We start from the raw sequence: 18,373 nt of genomic DNA, 5'->3' as shown, positions 1-18,373 counted from the left end.
TTTATAAACTTATTTATTTGTTTATTTTAGTTTTGGCTGCATTGGGTCTTCGTTGCTGCGTGCTGGCTTTCTCTAGTTGCGGTGAGCGGGGGCTACTCTTCACTGCGGTGCGTGGGCTTCTCATTACGGTGGCTTCTCTTGTTGCGGAGCATGGACTCTAGGCACGCGGGCTTCAGTAGTTGTGGCTCGCGGGCTCTAGAGCACAGGCTCAGTAGTTGTGGTGCACAGGCTTAGTTGCTCCGCGGCATGTGGGATCTTCCCAGACCAGGGCTCGAACCCGTGTCCCCTGCATTGCAGGCAGATTCTTAACCACTGTGCCACCAGGGAAGTCCCAATAACTGGATATTTGGATCTGGTGTTCTAGAGAAAGGACTGGGCTAGAAATAGAAATGTGGGTGCCAAAAGCACATAGATGATATTTAAAGTTGTGATACTGGATGAAATCATCAAGTTGGATATAGAGACATAAGAGAACCAAGGGCTGAGCCTTGGGGCACTCTGATGTTAAAGGGCCTGGGAGAAGAGGAGGAACCAGCAAAGGAGGTATAGAAGGAACACATACATATAAGGAAAGAGGAAAACAAAAAGAATATAGCATCTTGGAAGCTAAATGGAAGAAGGAATGATCAATTCTGTTAAATATCTCTGATAGGTCATTTAAGATGAGGACTGAAAAATGGTCATTGGATTTATCAGCAGGGAGGTCAGAACTAGCCAGATTTGTAGAGTTTGGGTGGTGTTAAGAGAGAACGGGGAGAGTGGTATTGGAGACGATGAGAACAGACAACTCTGTAAAAGAGTTGCTACAAAGAGGCACAGACAAATGGGGTGATAGCTGGTAGAGGAAGTGAACTCGAGATTTTTTTTTTTTGAAGATGGGAGAGAGAATACATTTATATGCTGACTGGAATGATTGAATGGAAAGGAAAACTGGTGATGTAGGAGAAAGAGGAGAGAATTATTGGATCAGTGTTCTTGAGTAGGATAGAGAGAATGCAGTTTATGGCATAAGTGATGGATGGAGTTTAAATAGGAGCATAGAGAATTCATCTGTAATAACAGGTGGAAAGGCAGCATATGTGGGTACAGTTGTTGGTATGTGGGTAGATCTGATGGTGAGAATTTATAGAAGTCCTATTGATTGCTCCAGTTTTCGTGCTGAAATAGAAAGCAGGGTCATCAACTGAGAGAGGATGAGAAAGGAGGTATTGGAGCTTAGGAGAGAAAGTAGGAAATAGTTGTGTAAGAGAGTGGGAGAGTGAATGGACAAGAGAAATAGAGTATGATTGGCCAGCAGTATTAAGGACCCACTTAAGGGTGGATGTGTGAAATTAGCACTTTGAGGAGTTGTAGCTATTGGTAATATTAAAGTTCAGGATATGGAGTGAATGGCTGACATAGGGTACAGGAGATCTTTGGAAGAGTGGAATTCAAGGAACTGAGAGACCAAGATGATGGAAGAATCACTAACGTGTATTTGAAAATCTCCAAAAATTAAGAAAGGAATAGAGTTGGAGAAGGTGACAGTGAATCAGAAGCTAAGATCATTCATTGCTAAGTGAAGGGCGGTGACCCAGGAGTCCACAGATGACAACAATAGGACATAACTAAAAGTGGCAGAGTAGAGAACTCCAGAGCTCTGTCCCTTCATGAAAACAACTAATGAACTGGCAAAAAAACTGAATCGACTTTTACAGAACTCTGGAATTTAGTAAAAACTTAAAACAACTAAGGAAAGGTTTGGTGAAGAAAGAAGCTGCTGTTTGGGGTAAGAGAGCACTGTGATATTTTAAATTGCCTGCCTACTATCCCTCACACCCAGATTGATGGTGGCTGTGAAGATAGAAGTCTGCACTCCTAGTACAGATTGCTAATGCCAGAGGATATAAAGAATTGTTTTCAAAGAATTCAGCCTGTCTGGCTGCTACCTGAAGGACTGGTGCAAGGGCCTGTCTTTCTTTCGCCTGATTGGGAGCATCCCTAGGGCTGGGGTGGCTTTTGCCAAAAACATTTGAAGACACAACTATTGGCTTTAGCAGTCTGGAGTAAGAGACAACAGTCAGACAAGCAATAGAGAGACTGAAAGCCTGGGAAGGAAGAAGTTGGATAAGGAGATACACAGGGGAATAAGGGCTTTAGAAAAATTCCTGTATGTACCACGGAATCAGAAAAAAAAAAGGCCAAGCACATGCCCAGAACTGGATGCATGCTCAGAAAAGGGCTGAGAAGACCCTAAGCTTTTTCCTCTGGCTGGCCTTTAGGCTCTACACAAGCAGGAAGTGAAGACTAAGGCAGAATTGTAAATGGCCCGGCTAAGTGTTGAGGAGTGCCCTAACATAGAGCCAATGTGCAAAGACTGGAAGAGTATTTTTTTCTTTTTTCTCTTCAGGCCTTTAAGAAATGCAAAACACTAGCTGACCACTAAGCTAAAAAGAAACAGATTTCAGTGGCCACACACAATAATAGTATAGACTTTACAAAATGAGTTTAGAGAAGTCACTAAACAAACAACAATAAACCACAGTAAGCAGCATCAACAAATCCCATAGAGGGGGCAGAATCTGATTTTCAGAGTTGCCACACAGTATTCAGTATTCAAAATGTTCAGTTTTCTGCAAGAAATAATGAGTTATGCAAAGAAACAAAGTAAGGGTCATTCATAAGAAAAAGGAAATTAATAGAAACTATCCCTGAGGAAGCCCAGGCAATGGACATCCTAGATAAATAATTTAAATCAACAGTCCTAAATATGCTTATTATCTATAGGAAACCATGGGGAAAGAACTAAAGAAAACCAGGAAAGCACTGTCTCACCAGACAGAGAATATCAATAAAAAATACAGAAATTATAAAAAAAAAAAAGGAACCAAACAAATTCTGGAGCCAAAAAGTGTGATAACTGAAATGAAAATTCGCTAGATGGGTACAACAGCAGATTTGAGAAGGCTGAAGAAACAATTAGACAACTTGATAAGTTAATTGAGGTTGAAAGGAGCAGAAACAGAAAAGAATGAAGAAAAATGAACAGAGACCTATAGGACACCATCAAGTGTACCAATATGTGGGGAGTTCCCTGGCGGTCCAGTGGTTAGGACTTGGCGCTTTCACTGCCATGGTCCTGGGTTCAATCCCTGATTGGGGAACTGAGATCCTGCAAGCCATGCAGGCGGCCAAAACAAAAAAAAAATACACGTGTACCAATATGTACTTTATGGAGTCCCAGAGGCAGAGGAGAGAGAGAAAAGGACAGAAAGTGTATTTGAGAAAATAATGGTTGAAACCTTCCCAAATTTGATGAAAAATATAAATCTACACATCTAAGAAACTCTAGGAACACCAAGAGGGATAAACTCAGAGAGATCCACACTGAGACACATTATAGTCAAATTGTTGAAAGACAAAGAGAATCTTGAAAGCAGCAAAACAGATGTGACCCATTGCATACAAGAGATCCTCAATGAGATTGACAGCTGATTTCTCTTCAGAAGGCAGTGGGATGGCATATATAAAATGCTGAAAGAATGAAACCAAGAATTCTATATCCAACAAAACTATCCCTCAAAACTGAGAGATTATGATATTCCAAGGTAAACAAAAGCTGGGGGAGTTCGTTGCTGGTAGACCTGCCCTACAAGAAATGCTAAAGGGAGTCCTTTGGGCTGAAATGAAAGGACACTAAACGGTAACTAGAAGTCATATGAAGAAATAAAGAACACCGGTAAAGGTAACTACATAGGTAAATATAAAAGCCAGTATTACTGTATTTTTTGGTTTGTAGCTCCTCCTTTTTACTTATATGATTTAAAAGGCAAAGGAATAAAACAACAATTATAAATCTAATTGGCACACAATGTATAACAGTATAAAAGGGGGAGGGATAGAGATTTATAGGTGCAGAGTTTTTGTATAATATTGAAGCTAAGTTGGGACTTCCCTGGTGGTCCAGTAGTTAAGACGCTGTGCTTCCAATGCCGGGGACGCGAGTTCGATCCTTGGTCAGGGAACTCAGATCCCACATGCCATGCTATATGGCCAAAAAAAAAAAAAATGAAGCTAAATTGATATTAATTCAAAATAGGTTATTATAAGTTTAAAATGTTAATTGTAAGACTCAAGATAACCACTAAGAAAATACTTTAAAAAATAAATAGAAGAGGAAAGGAGAAGGGAATCAAAATAGCACACTACAAAAAAAATCAAACACACAAAAAAGACAGTAATGGAGGAAATGAGAAACAAAAAATAATATAAGACATATAGAAAACAAATAACAAAATGGTGGAAGTCCTTCTTTGTCGCTAATTATTTAAATGTAAATGGGTAAAACTTTGTAATTAAAAAGCAGAGTTTGGCAGAATGTATAAAAAAGCATGATCCAGACCCACCAAGGTCATGTGACTTTTCTGTACTGTTAAAATTCATTGAAATGAGAGGGAAAAAAAAGCATGATTCAACTATATGTTATCTATAAGAGACTTACTTTAAGATCCAAAGATATAAATATGTTGAAAGTGAAAGTATGGAAATAGATACCCCATGCAAATAGTATCCAGGAGAGAGCTGGGGTGGCTATTAAGACAAAATTTTTTATAATAGATAACAAAAGGCATTATATATTGATAAAAGGGTCAACCTATCAAGAATGTAACACACAACAGTTAATAAATGTATATGCACCAAACAGAGCCTTAAAATATATGAAGCAAAGATTAACAGAATTGAAAGGAGAAATAGACAGTTCTACAATAACTGTTGGATATTTCCATACCTCACTCTCATTAATGGATAGAACAACTAGACAGAAGATCAGTAAGGAAATAGAGGACTTGAACAACACTGTAAACCAGTTAGATTTAACAGACATATATAGAACACTCCACTCAACAACAATAGATTACACATTCTTCCTGAGTACACATGGAACATTCTCCAGGATAGACCTTATATTAGACCACAAAACAAGTCTCAATACATTTGTAACATTGAAATCATACAAAATATCTTCTTTGACCACAGCAGAATGAAACTAGATCACAGGTGAAACTAGATCCCAGCAATAGTGAGGGATAGTGAGTGATAGGAAATTCAGAGCTGGGTGGGCTTTAGGGAGCATGGAGGGAGAATAGTCTGAAAACAACTATAAAAAGCAAAGATGATTCATACCCCATCTCCAGGCCTAGTAGTGTGAGGGGTCTGGGGAAAATAGCCACCACTTGACTGGGTTACAGTGGGAGTGGTGTTCCTAGTGAGTCTAGTCTTTGTTCAAGTGTCAAGGTGAAGAGGGGAGGAGAGGTTTAGAGTATGTATTTAGAGGAGAGGTTCAGGATATAGGGGGTTTTGCTGAGGATGGATCATGAATTCCAGAGGATTCCATGGAAGTTTTTTAAGAATGCTATGGATAGGTAGGATAGGACAGAACAGGGATTGTGCAGAGCAATATGAAGATCAGTTTACGGGAGTTGACATTTGTCCTGAGAGTCGGGGGCTTCTTGTGACTCATTTAAACAGAGATAATGGGAAAAATGAGAATATTCCTGGTGGATTCAAGTCAGGTAGCGAGCTTTTGTGGGTTTGCTCCGAAAGTGTGACCACCATTTGTTTTTAATGGGAAAATGTTTTGATACTAAATAACCATTTAAAAAACATTTAGAATCAAACTATTGCTAAGTTGAAGACTTATCTGCCTTAAAAATTACAGTGAAACCATGCCTTTTTTATATGATATCTATTAGTTTCGTTAGCTTCATATATTATGTACATAACACCTATCACAATTGTGGGGGGGGGGCTTACTTACAAAGATCTCATTTTCAGTGTTGAGTAGAAGCAGAACATAATGTATTGTCACTGTTTGCTTTTTATTTGCATTTTGCCATTTAGTAATTGCTAGTTGTCCTCACGTCATTCTTCTATTCATCTGACCCCAAGCAGTTTAAAAATTAGGGAAAAGTCTTCTTGATAGCATTCAGAGATCCTTCTGTTTCTCTGTAGGGTGCATAGGGCTGACCTGGAATTGGCCGTTCCTTGTTTACAATGTTGAATTATTCATGTGTATTAAGTATAGACACCTGTTTTGAAGGGGAAATCAGCTGACAAGCAGATATACTTAGCATAAACCCCAAGGAATAAAAGAATAGGAAGAAAAGTATGAAGCAGACACAGATGGTTCCGTACTTCCAAATTTGTCAGTCTTGTCTATCTGCATCTCCACTGAGAAGTACTTGAAAAACCAAGTTAAGAAAACACACATATAAACAGAAACCCAAACTACATATTATGCAGTATAAAATCTCATTCTGTTCAAGTTTCAGATTTTATTCAAATATCAGCATGTATTGTAAAATGTGTCCATTTTTGAAACTGCTTTCCTTGTGTTCATCAGATGTGCCAGTGTGAAAAGGGACATTCACATAATTATCTTTGTCCTGAATTTGGATGTTATTTATGATCAGGAAGAGCAATGAAGCTTATTGTTGACGTAGAGTTATTTGATCTAATTGTTCTTAATTATTGGTAGATAAATGGATATGATTTTAGTTGTACTTTAGGCACTAAATAGAAACTTTTCTTTTGTTTTTCAAGGAACCAAATGGAGAGACTCCTTCATCTTTGTACAGAGTTGCAGCAGTACTTCTACAGTTTAATCTTATTGATTTAGATGATCTTTATGTACATGTAAGTCCAGTGGGCTGCTAAGAATATTTGGTTGTTCATCCCAGGGGTGGGGAAGATGAGTAGGCAGCCATATATATATAGCACTCCAGGATTGGTTCTAGGCTCTCAAGTCTTAATTTTTGAAGCTCTATTGCATTACTGCTTTGTGTTTACTTTATAAAGCGAATGAATTTAGTTCATTGGAACCATGGAAATGAAATACCTTTTGTCACCGTTACAGAATTCAAGGTTGGCTATGAAGTTAAAGTTCTTAATTGTCGTCAAGGCATATCTCATGGAGAGCAAGGCCAAGTTCTAATCAATGTGGTTTTAGACTTCTGTATTATACACAAATTAGGGGAAATATGAGATTACCTACTTAGTTCTTCCTTCTCACCCAAATGTTAATTTTAGGCATTCAGTATGAATGGGGAACTTTTCATATACTTTTAAAAAAATGGCTTCTTTTGTGTTTTTACTAGATAATAAATGACTGGTGTTGTGCTTTTATTGCTGGATCTAGGATTTAGAGGAGTGTGTATGTGATTATGATTTATGATCTCTAGCAACAGCTTAGCCTGTCAGTTTGAAAACACTAGGTTTGTAGCATAGAAATTCCTGTTTTATTAAGTTGTGCATTAGGATATCTATGAACTGTCCAAAGCTGACATCATCTTCACCGCCTTTGAAATCACTTTCTTGCCTGTCATTGCATATTGTGGTTACAGAGTTGAATGAAACTTGATCACTACCTTGGAAGCAGTCATAGTCTAGCAAGGGAGAAAACATTTTGCATTATACAATAAGTACTTTATTGGAAGTATTCACAAAGTGCTGTGAGGGCCCAGAATAGATAGTGACCATCTCTGTCTTGGGGGGATTTTGGAAGGCTTTTCCAAACTACTGATGTTGAACTGGGAACTTGATAGATGAGTAGGTGTTGGCCAGGCTTAAAAGGTGGGAAGCTTTGTAGGTAGAATTAACCTAATATAAAGGCAGGAGGTTTGAAAAGGCTTCACCAGCACCTTAGGGGAACAGCAGGAAGCTCAGAGTGGTTGGAGCCTAGGGTGGTATGTAGGGGAAATGAGGAGGGAGAAAGAATTAGGTTGGGGGCCAAACTGTGAAGGGCTGTTAAGTGCCATGGTAAGGAGTTTGGATTTTTTTTCTTGTTGATAGTAGAGAGCCATTCAAGATTTAGAGTAGAGAAGGGATGTACAAACTGAGAACATGGAAAATTGGTCAGAAAAAGGAGAATCTGAAGACGTAGGTATGAGTTTATAGGCAAGTGTAGACTGGCAGGACAAATGGAAAGTACAAAAATGATGATAGATTTATTACTGATATTTTGCAGTTTAACTTTAAATATAAGCAGACTAAGTGTTCCTTTTAAGGTGACAGAGATTTTCACATGGGATTAAAAACCAGTTTATTGTTTACATGAGACATCTAAAACCTAAGGACAAAGAAAGGTTGAAAGTAAAATGGTGGGAAAAATATACTAGGGAAATTATTATTGTCAGATAAAATAGAGATAGTCACTTTATAATAATAAAGTTCTGTTTACTGGGAAGATATAATCATTGTAACTTTATATACACCTAATAACATATTCTCAAAATACAGAAGACTAGAAATTGAGAGAACTATAATTAAAAACTTAGATTTAACCCATTGTAATGGGAGATTTTAGAGGCAATTGCAGTAGACTAGGTAAAAGATGAGGACCTGTGGTAGATATGTGATAGATATATAAGTAAAGCAATAAAAATGGGTTTGATTGCCAGTGGAGAGAATAAAGAATGAGAAAAAGTCTCATTTACCTCCTTGTACCAGTCCATAATGCATTTTCTCCCACTCCCCTTTTTTGATTAATGGGATAAAGTCTGTAGTATGTAGCTTAATAATTTCACTGTCTCCTTTTATTATTTACTGATTGTTTACTTTGCATTAGACTTAGCTACTGAAATAGATTATGCATTTCTAGGGACAGGAATGCTTCTTTTATAGCTCACCATAGTGCCTAGCAAAATCTACTAAGTAATAGTTTGTTGGTTAGTGTCTAGGTTATTTTATGAAATGTCCACATTAGCCATCTTCCACTCATACAAGATGGCTGAACTTGAGATACTTGATCCTTTGTTCATAATGGAGGGTCAACTATCCACATATTACCTTTTCTTTTGTAATAAACTAGAAACTAGTTTGTGACTTAAGTCAAATAGGTATCTAGAAAATGAAAAGTGAGATGTCAAGCTGTTCATAATTTTTCGACTTGAGATTTTTCATTTATTTTTTTACTTTTTTTTTTATAGATATGGAAAGTTTATTTCTAGATCCCATGGAAATTTAATGGAGTTTGTAGAGTTTTTTTTTTTATAACTAGAAGAAAATGTGTGTATTTTCTAAGCATGACAACAGAAGCAAGCAATAATAAAGGAAACCCGTATAAATTATCAGGGCTGCTCTGAGAGCTATACCCATAAATATAATCTTTTTCTTTTTTGCAGGTTCTTATTATCTATTTTATACATATTAGTGTATATATGTCAGTCCCAAGAGATTTTTCATTTAGAGGAATCAACTTTGCCCCTTTATGTCAATCAGTAGTTTACCTCTCCCAAATTGGATCTGTATGTAGCACTTTATTTAATTTGGAGTTTGGCCTTTAAAGGGGAAATCTGTGATATTTTTAATGGAACAGGTACACATTTTCTTGGGTAAACTAATAAATTCAATGGTAAGCATCACTGTTGTAGTATTATATTAATTTAGGACCTCTGACAGACAGAAGAGATGAAGCTTTGAATTGCTACCTGAGTTTAAAAGGTGTACAAAATTCAGGTACTTAATCCTGTCAGGTTATATGAAAATAATGGAGAGAGACCTATTTAGAAGGGAAATTATGGTCATAAATAGGCCAGACTTCTTATTTAGTTTTATCAATAGAGAGTAGATAGTGTTTGCATTTTGTATGTGCAAATAGTATTAGCTGTTTTATGAAATTTTAATGAACCATTTTTAGCTTCTTCCAGCTGATAATTGCATTATGGATGAACACAAACGAGAAATTGTAGAAGCTAAGCAGATTGTTAGAAAACTTACAATGGTTGTACTGTCTTCCGATAAAATTGACGAACGAGAGAAAGAAAAGGAAAAAGAAGAGGAGAAAGTGGAGAAGGTATATAGTTTATTCTGATAAAATTAACATTGTCTTCTGGATTTAGAATTATGAAATTTAACTTGTGATGGTTAATCAACTTATAGAAGGATAATTTCTTAGTTTTGATTGTGGTGAAACCTGGTTTTTGGAATACTAATTTGCAAAGGTGGTTTTGTTTTTAATCTGATTGGCACCTTCCCAAAAGAGGCTGCAATGTTTTTTCTTATATAAATTTCAGAGTGTATTCTAAATAAGGTAACACACGTATTGACTATATTTGTGTTCTGTGTATTAACGTCTCAAGTCCTAAAGGGATTCTCAAAGATTAATGAATTCTAGTTCCCTGTGGCACAATAAAACATTAAGTAGGACCTAATTTAATTCCAAGTCTATAAACTGTCATGCTTTGGCTGCTAAATGAAAAAGCAGATCCTGTTGGTTTTTTCCAATCACTAAAAAACCTGATTGTACTTTCAGGAATATACTGTTGCAGTTCCCATGAATGGCAGCTGTTGACATACATTGTTGTATTGTTTGGCTTAATTTTTAAAATGAAAAATATATAAAGATTTATTGGTGTCTGTATTCTGAGTATCTTTGCTGTAATTATTCCTTTTTAGCCACCTGACAACCAGAAACTTGGTTTGTTGGAAGCCTTGTTAAAGATTGGTGATTGGCAGCATGCACAGAACATTATGGATCAGATGCCTCCATACTATGCAGCTTCACATAAACTAATAGCCCTTGCTATTTGCAAGCTTATTCATATAACTATTGAGCCTCTCTACCGAAGGTATGTTACTGTATGCTTTACTAATTGAGGTAGAAATAGTTTAGGACTACAAAAAAAATTCTGCATATTTATCTTGTCTCCTCAAACCAAGCATATATTTTAGTATGTTTTACCAGAAGATAAGAACTATTCACAGAGCATATCAGTTTGGCAGGTATTAATCAGTGACTTGTGTCCTATCTTCTAGACCAGGTGTTGCAGAATTTGTGCTGCAGTGTTGTCTAAAAACTGTATGTTAGACTTCTAGGTTGGGTTTGCTCCGTTGAGAGTGCAAACTCCATTCTTCTGTTTTTGACTTTTCCTCCTCTCTTGGGGGGCAGAGAATTCCTAAGGTTTTTACTTAGTGTAATTTTCCTCTATCCTGGGTTGAGTGGCTCTGAGTGAGGACTTTGCCTCTCTGCTTGCCTTATCTCTCCTGGCATATAGGCTGCTGTCCTGGAAATTGCTAGTGCAGCCTCTCTCATCATCCCTAGTTACTGTGTCGACCAGTCCGCTAGCCCTCAGCCTACTTGCAGGATACTTAGGAGCAGTACTGGCAGCAGCTCTGGCTTCAGCCCCACAGATCAGAGCCTGCCTCAAAAGCCCCAGCCTTGTGACTCGTGCATAGCTGCTGGCTGCTGCCTTCAGTGCCACCTGGGCTGTGGACCATGAAGGCTTCTTCTCAGAGAGTGACCCCTGTGACTCCACAGCGGGACACCTGCTCAGCAGGTGAGAACTCTGGGCATGCTGTCCTTTTTAGTGTGACACACCCTCTTTCATTATGCTGCTCACCTTCCCTACCACCACCTACCTCATATTCAGTCTAGGTAGTGGAAGCCAGATTGAGAAATGTTTATTAACTTGAATCAGTGTTGTTATATCCATATTTTTCTGTTTCATCTTTGTGTCTCTGAGGTCCATCCCTTGTTCCCCATTCCCATATCCAGATTCCTGATATTGGCCAAAGTTAACTAAAAACAAATTCATATGATGTATGTTAAATGTTACTTGGAATCTGCATTTCTCTGATTTCCTTTTCTTATGCAGTTAATTTGAAACAGTCTCTTAAGCTCTGATTTTTTTTTTCAAATGAGTATTGTTTTTGTCTTTTTCTACCAGTTAAATTATTTGGTATAATGAAGTTAGGCACAGTTGAAATAGAGAAAGCAAATATAAGCAAGAGAAGTTTTACTTACTGATTAATATGACTGTGTTAACTTAAAATGGGGTATTGTATAGTTATATATATATAAATTTTCCTTCTTTTTGTAGAGTTGGCGTTCCTAAAGGTGCTAAAGGCTCACCTGTTAATGCTTTGCAAAATAAGAGAGCACCAAAACAAGCAGAGAGCTTTGAAGATTTGAGGAGAGACGTCTTCAATATGTTCTGTTACCTTGGTCCTCACCTTTCTCATGATCCCATTTTATTTGCAAAAGTGGTGCGGATAGGCAAGTCATTTATGAAAGAGGTTAGTAAGATTTTTTTTCTTCCAAGCAGAAAACTAAATTATGGAATGAAACTGTTCTGAGTATATTCTCTAGAAATAAAAAGAAAGTAAACTTAAGAAAACGTTATGTTGAGTAAGGTTTGGGGAAAGTCAGTTGTGTCCCAACCATTTATATATAAAAACTTAAATCCAGCCAGATTATTAGTCAAGTCCTCCAGATAGGAAAATATGCTTTGGACGTGTGATTGCTTTTTGAATCCCCTTATAAATAGTGGTTAATTCAGCATTCTTTCCTCTTGCTTTTCTTCTGCTCAGTTGTTTTCTTGGCTGCAGTTTTGAATCATTGCCATTATTTGTGTGAAGTCCCTTCAACCTCAGACTGTTCAGGATCCATTCTTTTATTTTTTTTAGTAAACTTTTTATTGAAATAAAACATAATACAGAAAGCACACAAACCATAATTGTACAGCTCAGTGACATTTTCCAAACTAAACACCCATGTGTCCCCCATTTAGATCAAGAAATAGAACAGTACTAGCACCCCAGAGTTTTCCTTATATGCCCTTCTAATCACTACCCCAAGGGTAACTTTATGTTATTATTATTTTTTTTACTGATGTATAGTTGATTTACAATATTGTGTTAGTTTCAGATGTATATAGCAAAGTGATTTGGCTCTACATATATATGTATATATATATATTCTTTTTTTTGGATTCTTTTCCATTATAGTTTATTACAAGATATTGAATATAGTTCCCTGTGCTATACAGTAAATCCTTATTGTTTGTCTATTTTATATATGGTAGTGTGCATCTGTTAATCCCATACTCCCAATTTATCCCTCCTCCCCCTTCCCCTTTGGTAACTATAAGTTTGTTTTCTATGCCTGTGAGTCTGTTTCTGTTTTGTAAATAAGTTCATTTGTATCATCTTTTTAGATTCCACATATAAGTGATATCATATAGTTGTCTTTCTCTGTCTGACTTACTTCGCTTAGTATGGTAATCTCTGGGTCCATCCATGTTGCTGCAAATGGCATTATTTCATTCTTTTTTATGGCTGAGTGATATATTCCATTGTGTGTGTATGTGTGTGTGTGTGTATATATATCTATATCTATATATCTAGATATAGATATATATACACACACACACATATATATCTATATAGATATATGTATAGATATATACACATACACACACCACATCTTTTTTATCCATTCATCTGTTGATGGACACTTAGGTTGCTTCCATGTTTGGCTTGTTATTATTTTTTAATATTAGCTTCGAGTTATAATTTACATACAATAAACCTCACCAATTTTAAGTGTACAATTTGATGAGTTTTGACAGATGTATACAGTTGTGTGTCCACCACCACAATCATGATATAGGATATTTTCATCATCCCAGCAAGTTCCCTCTTGCCCCTTTGCCATCAATTCCCTCCCTTCATTGCTGGTTCCTGGCAACCACTGGTAGGCTTTCTGTCACTGTGGTTTTGCTTTTTCCAGAACTTCACATAAATGGGATAGTATAGAATGTACTCTTTTTTTGGTCTGGTTTCTTCCACTTAATGCTTTTGAGAGTCATTTCAGTTGTTGCACATGTCAGTAGTTCTTTATTGCTGCGTAATATTTCATTATATAGATATAACGGAGTTTAGCCATTCACCAGTTGATGGGCATTTGGGTTGTTTCTAGTTGGGGGCTCTTATAAATAAAGCTGCTGTGGATATTCTTCTACAAGTCTTTTTTTTGGGGGTGCATATGTTTTTGTTTCCCCAGGAATGGGATTGCTGGGCCATATGGGTAAGTGTATGTTTAACTTTTTGTCAAACTTTTCCAACATGTGTGTACCATTTTGCATTCCTGGGAGCAATGTGTATGACTTCCATTTGCTCTACATCCTCATCAACACTTGGTGTTGTCAGTCTTTTAAATTTTAGTCATTCTAATGGGTGTGTAGTGCTATCTTTTGTGCTTTTAATTTACATTTCCCTGATGATCAGTGTTGAGCATCTTTTCATGCCCTTATTTGCCATTTGTAATCATCTTTGTTGAAATGTCTATTCAAATCTCTTGCCCATTTTAAATTCAGTTGTCTTTTATTCTCAGTCTGATTTGCCTTGTCATTTTGTTTACTGTCTTTTGAAAAGCAAAAATTTAAAATTTTGATTGATTCCTATTTAACAGCACTTCTCTTTTATAGTTTGCTCTTTGTGTTCTCAGAGATCTTTGCCTAACCAAGGTCTTAAAGCTGAAAAGAATACACAATTTCTTTTCAATTGTAAAGCAACGTAAGCAAAAGAATCTAGAAATCGTTACAAGCACAAATGCAGTTTTCTCCAGTGTTTGGCGATTGCACCTAATTTTAATTTTTGACTACAGTAACTATATAGAAAATTTAACAACTGTTGTGTATTAATCACTTGAGACCTGAGATGTTTGATTTGGCTTTAAATATTTAGCTGGTAGATAAATTTTTTTAATGTTAACAAATTTATATTGTGTAAAGGTATGCTGAAGAAATCTGCTAAGTAGTTCATTACTATACATAATATTTATTATATAGCATATATCCATATAAAAAAAGAAGTATAACAGTGTTTCATTATCTTGATCCTTATCGTCTGAAAGGGATGTCATGTTAACTAGTACTTGTTTTTCCCATTGCATCATATTGGGAAGCATGTGAAGTCAATTTGTCCCATTACTGGTGATGTTAACATCGATCACTTGGTTAAGGTGATGGCTGCCAGGTTTCTCCAGTGTAGTTATTCTTTTTCCCTTTGTTGTTAATATGTATCCTGTGGGGAGATACTTTGAGACAATGTAAACAGCCTCTTTCTCATCTTACTCTTACCCACTAATGGTATTCTTTTTTTTTTATGCTATTCTTTTTCATTGAAAATCTTAATGTTCAGATCTCTTGTTCTGAAATTCTTTCTTTGGCTACAAGTATCATAAACTTGTAAGCAGGAGACCAAACATCAAACTTGTAGAAGTCCCATATACAGACATATGTATAAGCATATACAGATACAATATTGTTATCAAGATACACAGGTGCTAAAGCTGTTACTCTTCCACTCTGCCATCTCCATTGCAGCCCTCATTTATCTCTGTTCTATCACAGTTGTGTCTGTTGCCTGCCCCTAACTCTAGTCTCTATTTTTGCAGAGGTAGAAGGGCAGAAGGGAAGCAGAAAAAGTTTATTTTGATCCCAGTGTGGGAAGAAATCTGTCTTCTCTCATTGCTAAGGTTGTGGTAGGAAAAGTGAATCTTTCCAATAATCTGACTTAGAATTTTGGTTCATTTTTTTTACCCTAAAAACATTTCACTATAACAAATCATTATGTGTTTATAAGTTTAAAAGGCTTATGTTGCGTAGCTACGAATTTAACCCGAGTTTATAAGATTGCTTCTAAAGGGGGAATATGACCTTAGTTCCAAATAATGTATTTACAATTAACAAATCTTTAACAAATCTCTCATTCATAAGCTTGAGGTTGCTTGTATATTTAAATTATGCATATTTAAAAAAATAGCTTATGTTAGATATCACTTAACAGAATAGTCTTTTCAGCCTATAGTTATTTGAAATCATTTATGTCTCTGTGTGTGTGTATGTGTATGTGGTTATGTATTTCTGAAATTTGAGGTATGTAGTATAGGACTGTCTAGTACAGTGAATCTCAAACTTTACATGCATCAGGATCACCTGGGGGTCTTCTTAAAATACAGATTGTTGGGCTCCATCCTCAGTTTCTGATTCAGTAAGTCTGGGTGGGACCCGAGAATTTGCATTTCTAACATGTTTCCAGGTGCTGCTGATCCAAAGAGCAAACTTTGAGAACTGTTGTTCTAGTATATTAACCAATTTTGGTCCTTATTTCAGGCTTAAAAGAGGGAGGTGGCTCTGTAGAATATTTCTATATGAATGCACACGTTTTGCTATCTTTAAAATTTTCTTTAATTATAAAGCACAGCTTTAACACGCTCACCTGACATACTTAAATGTTTTTGATAGCACCTACACACATAAAGATGAATTCCTTGGTGCTTTTTTGCATCCAGCTGATGTTAGTGGACTAAGTTGTTTCTGATAGTGATTACTAATATTGAGCTCTTAACCTGTGTCAGGCCCTGTTTTAGAACATTACATGCATCACCTCATTTAATCTTTACCAAGCCTTTTGTGCTCTAGGTTAAGTAACTCGTCCCAGGTCACACAGCTAGTATGGGACAGATATGCGAGTTCAATCCAGGCAGTCTGGCTTCAGAGGCCAAGCTCAAAATCACCATGCCCTACTGCCTATACAAATGTAGTGTGTCTAAAATTGAAGAAATGATTGGTTGTCTAAATTTTTCAATTCTTGAAATTCCTTGCTATTTTAAATTATATCTGTATCAGTGGTGTTTTATTTTATCTCTGCAGTCTCTGTTTTCATCTCATTCTGTGTATCTCATATCCAAGCTTTTCTTGTCTTACTGAGTTCATAATATTTTTTTCTATGACAATATGCAGATACTTTTGGAGAATCTGTGTCTGTCCTCTGTGTTCTACTTTCTTCCAGACTAAATTCATTTGTCTTTTATATGCTTTTTTTGGGCTATTTATGTTTCCATAGTAGCCACAGCATTTCTTGTCATCTTAATATGGACAACTTCTTTCTGATATAGTGTGAGTGAATCCTCACACCCTTCCTACCTTATTTATGACCGGATCCTTCTCCCCTCAAGCTACAGTTTGAGTATTGGGTTCTCTTTTCAATCTTTTCTGTAGTCTGGAATAGGGGAGTGAATAAGCTCAGTGAGGCTGAGTATAGTCCTCATTTAGGGAACCTCTGCTTTGTCTTCTGAGAGCCTGTTACCCATCCTGTGCTAGGCATGCCCAGCCCGGTGGGTATCCAACTCCCTTGGGGTTTGATTCTCTCATCCATCCGAGCACAGTTCCTTTGAGAGACAGCAAGCCTTAGCAGCCAGAATCCTGCTGGGCTTCTACTCACAAGGGTTTTTCCTCAGGCTGCTTATTTACCTTGCAGGCCACATTGCCTAAAGGATTTTGTTGACTTACCTTCCTTGCTCGATACTTCTGGGGATTGGGTTAAGGGCAGGCGCCATACCACACTGTCTGTAGTTCAGAATCTTATGTGTGTTTGTGTGTGCATCGCCTTGAAGTTAATAGCATAATTTCCTCTTTTTTTGCTTGGTTGGTGGTGAATTTGGGACATTAATAAAAACAAACAAATAGGAAGACGTACTTTGTTCATTGCATTAGGGATTGGGGGAGAGAAGTTCTGTGTTTATGCTTCACTCTGTCATCTTAATTCAGTTATCTCACTGTCTCTTTATATGGCTATTTCTTATGTTGGCTTTTGGTAAAGAGCCAAAGTGCTCTAAATTGATTCACAGATAAAGCTTAGAGAAACCTAGAGTCAAAGGGTCAGGATATACCTTAGATTGGGTACTAGATGATATTCGGAATAGTTGTGATTATGATAATTGTGGTAATGTGGAAGAATGTCCTTATTCTTTTTTTTTTTTAATTAATTTATTTTTACTTTTGGTTGTGTTGGGTCTTCGCTGCTGTGCGCGGGCTTTCTCTAGTTGTGGCAAGCAGGGGCTACTCTTGGTTGCGGTGTGCGGGCTTCTCATTGCAGTGGCTTCTCCTGTTGCGGAGCACGGGCTCTAGGCGCACGGGCTTCAGTACTTGTGGCTCGAGGGCTCTAGAGTGCAGGCTCAGTAGTTGTGGCACACGGGCTTAGTTGCTCCATGGCATGTGGGATCTTCCTGGACCAGGGCTCGAACCCCTGCGTTGGCAGGCAGACTCTTAACCACTGTGCCACCAGGGAAGTCCCTGTCCTTATTCTTAGGAGATGCACACTGAATTTTTTTGAGATAAAGTATCATGTCTGCAAATTTTTTGGTCAAGAAAAAAAGGCAAAATGTTAATTGTTGAATCTACATGGTAGATATATAGGTGTTTATGGATAAGTATACTATCCATTCAACTTTTATGTAAACTTGAAATTTTTCATAATAAAAATTTGGGTTCCTAGGGAGAGAATGTACCTTAATACCATTGATCCTGAAACTCTAGTTTATGAACCAGCTACTTTAGAATTTTGACTTGATGGTTATTGTTTTTTGTTAGCTATTAGGGGAGGGAGTGTCTGTGATCCTGCTTCAGTCCATTTATTTCTTTTCATAATTGAAGATCTAACCTGGTTGTGTGGGTTAGAGCTCAAAATTAATATTCCTTTTGGATGAAGGTATGGGATTCAATCAAGTACAGTGGAATTACACCATACCTGTGCTTAGTTTATGTGAATG

The 18,373-nt window shown here is 36.9% G+C and overlaps 1 protein-coding gene across 8 annotated transcripts in view; it reads left to right on the top strand.

The window, feature by feature from the left end:
- The window catches only part of THOC2 (THO complex subunit 2), a 105,706-nt gene that overhangs the window by 38,758 nt on the left and 48,575 nt on the right, over window positions 1-18,373 (top strand). For all 8 annotated transcript variants that reach the window (XR_009500138.1, XM_059910088.1, XM_059910084.1 and 5 more), the window contains 4 exons: window positions 6,583-6,675; window positions 9,677-9,832; window positions 10,435-10,607; window positions 11,859-12,054. Coding sequence is in view for 7 of the 8 variants with exons in the window: in XM_059910088.1 (XP_059766071.1) it covers window positions 6,583-6,675; window positions 9,677-9,832; window positions 10,435-10,607; window positions 11,859-12,054 (618 nt within the window). In the remaining variant the exon portion in view is untranslated. The remainder of the gene's footprint in view (window positions 1-6,582; window positions 6,676-9,676; window positions 9,833-10,434; window positions 10,608-11,858; window positions 12,055-18,373) is intronic.

The sequence above is a fragment of the Balaenoptera ricei genome, chromosome X (assembly GCF_028023285.1).
Source record: "Balaenoptera ricei isolate mBalRic1 chromosome X, mBalRic1.hap2, whole genome shotgun sequence".
Taxonomy (NCBI): domain Eukaryota; kingdom Metazoa; phylum Chordata; class Mammalia; order Artiodactyla; family Balaenopteridae; genus Balaenoptera; species Balaenoptera ricei.
The sequence above is the reverse complement of the archived record's forward strand: the minus strand, read 5'-3'. Positions and strand labels throughout refer to the sequence as shown.